Source organism: Poecilia latipinna, unplaced genomic scaffold, assembly GCF_001443285.1.
Source record: "Poecilia latipinna isolate Pla-1442-1.1 unplaced genomic scaffold, P_latipinna-1.0 Scaffold465, whole genome shotgun sequence".
Lineage (NCBI taxonomy): Eukaryota > Metazoa > Chordata > Actinopteri > Cyprinodontiformes > Poeciliidae > Poecilia > Poecilia latipinna.
The window spans coordinates 177052-186371 of NW_015113081.1; the positions used below are offsets into that span (position 1 = coordinate 177052).

General features: G+C 39.0%; 1 protein-coding gene across 1 annotated transcript in view; it reads left to right on the top strand.

Annotated features, from left to right (window-relative positions):
* Positions 1 to 9320, top strand: part of mogat2 (monoacylglycerol O-acyltransferase 2) — a 14108-nt gene extending 4788 nt beyond the window's left edge. The window contains exons 2-6 of the mRNA XM_015039205.1: positions 975 to 1153; positions 6933 to 7137; positions 7279 to 7453; positions 7750 to 7949; positions 8896 to 9320. Coding sequence (XP_014894691.1) covers positions 975 to 1153; positions 6933 to 7137; positions 7279 to 7453; positions 7750 to 7949; positions 8896 to 9050 — 914 coding nt within the window. The 3' untranslated portion in view covers positions 9051 to 9320. The remainder of the gene's footprint in view (positions 1 to 974; positions 1154 to 6932; positions 7138 to 7278; positions 7454 to 7749; positions 7950 to 8895) is intronic.

Sequence of the window (9320 nt, forward strand, 5' to 3'; positions counted from 1 at the left end):
GTCACTTATTTCTGGTCTGAGGTTGATGAGATAAAGTGGCGGAAAAGTTGCTCTTTGTTAGGTCTGTTTGAGCGAGTAGATGACTTATAAAGACCAACAATAAAGATATTAGAGACTGACATACTTATTTGTCAGCAGATTTCATGCAACGTAAGCAACGAAAGAAATGTGTGTCACATTAAAATGATCTACTAAAATGATGAAATAAGATGTTATGCTTTCAGTATAATTACAGTTGGTAAGGATTCACTTCTGTGATGAAGTAAATGTAGACAATGTACCAATAAGACCCTATAACTTCAAGGTCATTGGGTGTCTGAATAAACAGATATGCAGACAAGGATTTAAAAAAAAAAGAGCAAAAAGGCTTATGGTGTCTCTGGAGGAGCTGCAGAGATCCACAGCTCCGTTTGCAGGACAATTGTTAGTATGTGGTATGCAAATCTCTTTGGTGGAAAATGTGGAAGAAGAAAGGAAACTGTGGAAAGAAAAGCATTAAAATTATAGTGCATTGTTGAACATTTTTGAACATCACAGATGTAAATACATGCAACAGCCACGGCTGGTTTGCTAACCAAGTCAGAGAAGAGGCAAGCATGTGAGCAGAGGCCGCATTCGACCCAAACAGAACTTCTTTAATCTTCATCCAAAACACTTTGTGTGGAGAAAAGCTAAAACTAAACATGGAAATATATTTTTTTCCCTCTTAAGTCAGACGTTTAAGACGGGGGCCTGCTGAATCACCGATAGTCCCAACCTTCACGTGAACACTGACTGTTAGGTTTTCACGATTGAAACAGATCTGAGTCCGGTTTCATGCTCCTCATGTAAACTGTTCCAGTCAAATCTGGTGCTGTTGGCTGTATCCTGTAGTGCAAGAATCCGCACTCGTTTTTCCAGAAAGGACAGATGAGCATGACTTGTTTCTCATGTTACTATGCAGCTCATCGTGTTTTTTATGTTCCCCCCTTCAGCGCCTACCTGCATTATCCTGTTTTTATACCTACTCTTCACTCGCTTCTGGCTGATCAGTGTGCTGTACTCCCTCTGGTGGTACTATGACTTCGACACGCCGGCGCGCGGCGGCCGCAGAGCGCCGGTTTTGTGTGGCCTCAAAGTGTGGGGGTACATGCGGGATTATTTCCCCATCAAGGTGAGAGAAAGCTTTAGAAAACGCCGTGCTCTCACTGATACAACAATCTGTATTTTAGTCATTTGCACCAAATAACAGTCTACTATTTGCTTTATAGATACTAACCGACGCTTTATTTCTTGTTCGACTAACACATGTACACTAACAGCAAAAAAAAAAAAAAAAAAAGCACAAGAGGCAGAAGAATCAAGCTGATCGGCTGGTTTTAACTCTGAGTTGCAAGGCATTCATGTTACATGTTTGAGTCAGGCTTTTTGTCCAACTGTGCCAGAGACAATAACCGCCTGCAGAACTGGTGAAAATCCATTCATATTCCCTTTTACAGGTTTTCCATCTGATGATTTTCTGAGAAATACGTCAGTAAGTCTGGCTTCTGGATGACAGGATTATTTGGATTGTTGATCATTTCCACAATCCAAATAATCTATTTTTTTTTTAGTTTTTTTTTTTTTTAGTTTTTTTTTTTTTTACATTGCTGCTGGTTTTTCGATGTCAAAAGGCAAACAAATTGAACACGCGACTCACTTTTAAGCCAAAGCAACATCAACTCATTTAGCTGATGTTATAATCTACAACCACCATATTTGGATTTATGGTAATAAATAATACTACAAAGGTTGAAGCAATATTTATTTTGTAAGTAATTAACTATGCAAGTGTTTTTACAAATCACACTATCTCGAGCAATTACAAAGAAACTGCTGACTATCATTGCTCAGCAATGAGAACATTTGCTTTTTAAATTAACTTATTGTTTTTATTTTATTTTATTTATTTAAAGTTCTCTTCAGAGTTTAACACCTAACTTCTCATGGCTTAAATTCTGCATGTTCTTGAATCCCCAGGAACTACTGGGAACGTAGAAATACCTCTGGAACTTTGTGCAAAGGCTGGAAAGAGCAGAAAGTGCCAGAGGCAAGTTAGAACTGTTTTGGTGCTGGAGGTTTTGCACCAAAACAGAGGAAATGCAGAGTTTGTAACCAGTCGTCTGGTACAAACTCCGCTTACACCATCCTACATGGTTCCTGTTTTCTGATTTCCTCAGGCTTCCTATCAGTTGTTGCTGCCAGCCCAAAGGATCTTACATTAGTGTTAAATAAAAAACTAATTGCATCATATGAGTATGACATAGACTTGTTTTTTGGAGGGGGGTTTTGCAGCTCATTGTGTCCCTCTGGTGGTCATGAATGAATGTTGCCTCCCTAAAACGTTGTATACAGTCCCTATAAAAAAGGATTCACACAGTTATTATAAGTTATTTTGTACAAATCAATCATGAGCGATGACATTTTTTTGACACAAAAATGTACAAAAATAACTTTAAAGTCAACCTAAAAAAACAAAAACAAAACGTATTTCTGCAAAAATAAGAATGAAATAAAAATATTCAACAAAAAACAGGTGATTGCATAAATGCCACTGTTTAGATCTCCATTCTACTCATTGTGAGAGACTACCTGCACCACCTGACTGGACCTCTGCTTAATTAGGTCAACCACTTTAAAGAGGGCAAATAATTACCCAATTGCTTATTTTACGTCGTTGCGGAACACTTTTTTATGTCACACTTGACATCCATAATGGCTCAGAAGATTAAAAAAAAAAAAAAAAAATGAGATGAGAACAACAAAGCTAACGTACAAACAAGGAGTCTTACTCTGACATAAACTGTAGGTCTGAATGCATTTCAGGTTTGAATGTGTTTGTTCTGCATTCAGCGAACTGACTCATCCTGTGTTGAGTTTCCAGGAATTTTATTCAAAAGTATTTTGTAGTAAAACTATAAACAAAAATTGATTCCCCCCCCCCCAAAAGGATACTCAAGTAAACGTAACTAGTTCCTACCCATCTCTCTATCTGACACACATAATGACAAACATTATATCGAGACTCTACTTCATAACATTACATGGATGTTTTTCTGTTGCTTGCGAAGACTTTGGACTTCCTGATAAGACCGAGTGCAAAAACAATAACAGCGGTCCAGTAGCATGTTAGCATGATGAAAACGAGCTGACACAGACCAGGTGTGTACTTATTAGATGCACATCTAGTAGTGTCTATCTGAAACCTGCAGCAGCTGCTTATTTTCAACAGAATGCCTACAGTCAGCTCACAGCTGCATAGAAATGTGACAATTTTAACAGAATTATGTAGAAAAAAAATTGTGGATGAAGATCTGAATTACCCGTTGGTTTCAGCACATTAATTTACATGGACTTGTTTAGCTGGACCCTCTGAGTCGATCAGATTTTACAACAGGCAATCCAACTGCCCTAATTGTGCTTAGTTACACATTAAGAAAAAAACACCACTAAACTAATGTGCTGAAATAGTTCTTGCTGAGTATATTAAAGCTGCAGTAGGTACATTTTATATATACGAAAAAATGTTTTTATACATATTTGTGAAAACTTTCACTATGTCATGACAGTATGAGACAGAGAATCTGAATCAGAGCCAGGAGGAGAGTCTTAGCGTTGTCAATCACCCTAATGTACGTGCTTCTCACTAACACTCATTATCTCTCTGCTGAACTACAGCTCCACCACCACAATAGAGCAAGCTAGTTAGCATAGCCGCCAATGACGGCAGATGAACAGTTATTTCATAACAGTGAGCTGTTTTCTGACATTAGCACCAGCGACCAGAAGCAGCAGGTACACAAGCATGATTGACAGCGCTAAGACCTTCCTCCTGGCTCTGATTGGCTGTTCCTGACCAGGAGCGGTGCATGCAGACAGTAGGATCACCGAGATTTTTCTTTTTTTCTTTTGGGAATATCTGTCTCACATACTGTCATGACACAGTGAAAGTCTTCATAAATATATATATAAATGCGTTCCATACATAGTAGCAGACATGAGGATTAAATCTTAAAACCCTGACATTATAAGGAGAAAATAAGAAAAATCTTCAAATATCTACAAGGTGTCGTCACGCACACACACACACACACACACACACACACACACACACAGACATTAACAGCATTTGCTAAGTGTCTGTGCCTCTTCTCTGCACTCATCTCCTGGGGGCAGAGATATCAAATAAAAGTTTGAAGTTTAAGAGATTTCAGATGGGGGAAAAAAACAAAAAAAAAAAACCCGCCAACCCCTTTTCATCCACTCACTTTAAAGTAAATCATGTCCCGCATCATCTGACTATACAGCGCATTATCTTTGACAAAGAGCCCATGCATCCAAGGACAACCAGGGAGTTGCATTGGTGTACTTGTACCCACCATTTCTAATTCCACTAGATCTGCAGATGTGTGTTCACATCTTAAAAGAACCAAAATGAATGCAGACAAGACAGTGACGCAGATTCACACACCGCTTGAGGAACATAGAGGGCATACTTCGCATGTAGCTATGACAGAAAATGCTGACTGAAAACCAGAGGTCCTTTTTTTATTGAACTTTAGGGTAAAAGGTTCTCCCTAATAATAAGCACCTTCATTTAAAAACTGCATTTTGTGTTAGCTTGTGTTGTCTTGGACTAGTATTTAAATTGGTTTCATGTTCTGCAACCCTTATTTGTGACAAACACGCAGTAGGAAGGACACTTTAAACCCTATCGTACCTATACCTCTGAAAGGAGGTTTGGAACGAACAAGAATCCCAACCTAACCTAAAAAAGGACTAGATATTTGAAAACTGTGATGTCTGTTTGTAATAAGCCCCCTTTACTCTGTCAACACAAAATAAAACATTAGCCATGTAGAAACATGTCCAGTGATAAGTAATAAATATTAAGGCTTGATGCTTAGCGTTTATGACAGTCATGTGTTACTTAAAAATGACATCATCTGCTCACTATTCAACGTCTAACAGAGAAAGTTCTACCAGTCCTCTTCACTAAAGGTCATTCATTAACCGATTGGTTCCACAGAGTCACAATCCCCAATTCGCAGTGTTTTTTCAGGATGTTAAGAATGAATTGAAAGACAGTTGAGATTCACATAAGTTCTCCCTTGAGCTTCAATACAAAGAGTGATTCGGAATTTAATAATGCGTGTGCCCAGACTGATCCATTGATTTCGAGACCGATTTCCAGTTAAAATGAATTTAAAACACTAATGTGCAGTGGTATTTTAGCACAGGTTTAGAGTTGAGCAAATGCAGCCATGTTTTTTTTTAGTTAAATCAGTCAACTGATGTCCTCTGCACATGTGCTAAAATTGGACATGAAGGACACCAAAACTGCCCAGACAGGTCACCCGAGTGCACACCCTGATTTTTGTAGCAACAGTTTAATGACCCCATGCTTCACGGGTTACAGTGAAGCAAGTCTAATTATTTGGCAAGGGTTAAATGTAATAGAGTGCACAGTCACCGAAGTAGCAATACTGTAACTTTGTTGCATCATATCCTAACTTTGTTGAACCCAAGATGCAACAGAATAAAAAATGGTGGTGCAGCACGAACTAAATGAGACAAAATGAGGGCATTCAGTTTGCTTACAGTAATTTATCTAAATGTAAACTAATTTTAGCTTACTCAGAAGACATAGAGATTAAAAAGTCATGATCCAGTCCTGGAAATGGCAAAGTTTTCTAGACCTTGTTGAAGAAGATTTTAGGTTATAATATTTCTTAAGAAAACTCTCTGGCTCAATCTTCTTCGATCCCAGGTTCGTGTAGCCACACAGAAAACAACAATGAGTGCAGACGTCATAGAATTGCAGAGTTTAATCCAATAGAAAACAACGCATAAAATTACAGCAGAAGCTGCAGAACAACAGAGACATACATTCATTTACCTGAGACAAATGGAAAAGAAGAAAGAAAGAAAAGCAAAGACGTCTTTGGAGAATTGCAAGAGCAAAATCTGATTTGTTACTTCTGTGTAGAAGGTTTTATAGTAAAGGCGTATTCTTGTCTTTAATTTATTCAAATAAGGCGTATCTTTGCTCATCCAACCAGGAGCTATTTCTGACCATTTTTAAAACTTCCTGCAAGTCACAGTCTAAGGCCATTTGTGCCCATTGTTTAAACAAAGTGAGGGCAGAGAGTCTCCTGAACTCCTACTGTTTTATGGCTTTTCACAAATGAGTGTGAAAAGCCGGAACTTCTCCTGATTGTTTCCCACACAGATAAAGAGCAGTTCAAAAGATCTAGCAAACCATCTGGTGTAACTACAGGTAACATAAAGGTCAATAGGCCAGAATAAGTTACTAATTTCAAAACTATAATTAGGCTATTTCCATCAAGACATGTTAAGTTTTAAATCTAGCATATTTTAAATGTATTTTCTTAACAACCTTTTCAGGAAATTATAAACATATTCTAATTTGTATTAATCAAAAACTCTTATGTGTCTGTGCACACACAGTGTTAAATGCAACAAACAACTAGGCTAGCAACATACAATCGTGAGGGAAGGGTGGACAATTAACTAACCAGGTAAATATATAGCAAAGATGTACTTGCAACAGATACTGAATGACAAAGAAGTAAGCAATTTATCAAACAAATTAGCCAGTGTTAGAGCTAGCTAGGCTAAATCTTGATTTGTGCCGTGTTTGGCCAGCTAGCCTAGCTACTGTCACTCTGCACTTTGCTAAATAACCAAGGAACATCCAGGCAGTTTCATCACATTAGCTTTACTGTACGCTTGTCTATGTCACATTTTGCCACTTCTTTTTTGTTTTTTAGAGCACATTAGCAGCATTTACTTACCACTGCAGTCCAAGTACCAGCAGTCCCATTTGTGTACCTACTCACAATTTGAAAACTTATTAAATGAGGTTCATTTGCTCACTGTTTCCTTCGCAGCTGGTGAAGACAGCCGACTTGGACCCCAGACACAACTACATCCTGGGTTTCCACCCTCATGGCGTGCTGGTAGCAGGAGCCTTCACCAACTTCTGCACCGACGCCACTGGCTTCCAGCAGCTGTTTCCAGGCCTCACCAGCTACCTGCTGATGCTGCCTCTGTGGTTCAGAGCGCCATTCTTCAGGGACTACATTATGTGTGCTGGTGAGGCCCTGACAAGTTTTTCTGATCAGATTTTCTATCCTGCTGCTTCTTCTTCACATCCCACTTAGACACTTTTTGAAGCAACATAAAAAAAATACTTTATTAGCTTTAGCCCACGTGTTCCTTGCTCCAAACTTGCAGGTTTGATTCCGTCGGACAAAGAAAGCGCTAGTTATCCGCTCCGCAAGAAGAAAGGTGGGAGTGCTGTTGTGATTGCTGTTGGCGGGGCCCCAGAAGCCCTCGATGCTCATCCTGGCACCTTCAATGTGCTCCTGGCCAATAAGAAAGGCTTCATCAAAATAGCAATGGAGCATGGGTAAGTGCAAAAAGCCCCGGGATAAAAGCTAATTTTACCACGGCTGATTCTCTGAAGTCCTTCTGTTTTACCGAAATATGGCGCCAATCCAATTATGTGGAGTTTCCCACCATGTCTTCCTAAAAACAAAGACTTTTAAGTCAATTGCAGGATATTTTCGAGAAAGGAACTTTCCTTCTGAGATCTTCTGAGAATATATAAAAAAAAAATAAAAAAAAAGAAGCTGTGAAAAATGGGGTTCTTATTTAACCTTAAGTGTTAATAATTACATCCTCATTTCCTCAAAAATGTTTCAGAGCTCACCTGGTTCCAGTTTTCTCCTTTGGAGAGAATGAAGTGTATGACCAAGTGGAAAACCCCAAAGGAACCTGGCTTCGGTGGACACAGGACTGGCTGCAAGGCATCATGGGTGTCTCCCTGCCTCTTTTCCATGCGCGTGGTATTTTCCAGTACTCCTTTGGCCTGATGCCCTACAGGCGACCAATCTACACAGTTGGTGAGTAAGCACTGCTCATTGTTTGGGGATATGATGAGCAGATTTTGTGCTTGTCAAAGAATATGTAGTTGTTTAAAAAGTCAATGGGCTACATCATTATTATGTAGCACCTCACTTCAATCACAAATCTTGAAGGAATTCATTTCAGATGTGACAGAGCAACGCAAAGTACAGCAAATTTGAAGTGGGGAGAAAATTACTCAAAATGACAAGAAATTTTTAAATAATTCTGGATTTATACAGAGATCTGGACTTTATTTACTAATTAGTTGACTTTCAAGGGCGATTGGATGGACAAGATTTTATACAGTGATATTCAAATTCAATTCCAAAATACATTGAATTTACCGTAAACTGAATATCGTGTCATTGATTTCCCAAAGGGAAATTAAATGTTGAGACATTTAATTAAATGCACTCATCTAATTTTTGTTGTAGAAGAGAGACAAGCAGAAATGCTCTCCAGACTTTTAAGAATTACTTATTTTTTTGTTAATAAAATCAAAACCTATCTTTTATTCCTACTTCAAAATTACACTTGTTCTGTCACAAATAAAATTGAAATAAATAAAATTTCCTTTGGGATCAACAAAGTGTTTTTTAACTGGATTTATATTTATATATGCACTTAATATATCAGTACACATTAACAACAACTTTTATATTGGATATCAATACTGGCACCCATGTTTGTGTACATCAGTATAGGCACAACCACTACGGCAAGGCACTGTTCATTACCATACATGTAACATTTACTGCAGAGTTTAAACTTTGAGCGTCTCATCAGTCGCTTGTGACATGAACACAAGCGCTCACAGACGTCCTGTGATGCTGGACGGCCCGCCGCCCTCCTGCACGGCACGTACTTTAGGTAAACACGCCTCATGCAACGCTGCAAACCGGCTCTCAGCAGGCCGCCCTGCACCTTGTCTCCTCTCTGCAGTTGGCCGGCCGATCAAGGTGGAGAAGAAGGAGAAGCCGAGCGGCGAGGACCTCGACGCCCTCCACCAGCTGTACATGGACGAGCTCAGCAGCTTGTTCGACGAGCACAAAGGCAACTACGGAGTAGACAAGGACGTTCATCTGAACTTTGTCTGACCATGACCCGAGCAGGCGGGGAATTGAATGGCTATTTATATCTAAAGCTCGGGTTCAGATAGTTTAACGGTTTGATCTGAATTAGCACTAAGTGGTGGACCTGCCATAACGTTGCCAGTGAGGTTATTAACAGAATAATGCTTCCTGGTATGCCAGTCAGTGTTGAATTCAGCTAAACTGCAAAGATTGACCGCATTTTCTTTAATTTACATGAAAATGTAATTGTGGTTGGATGATAAATAAACACCAAGAATATTTTTTTTTTTTTTT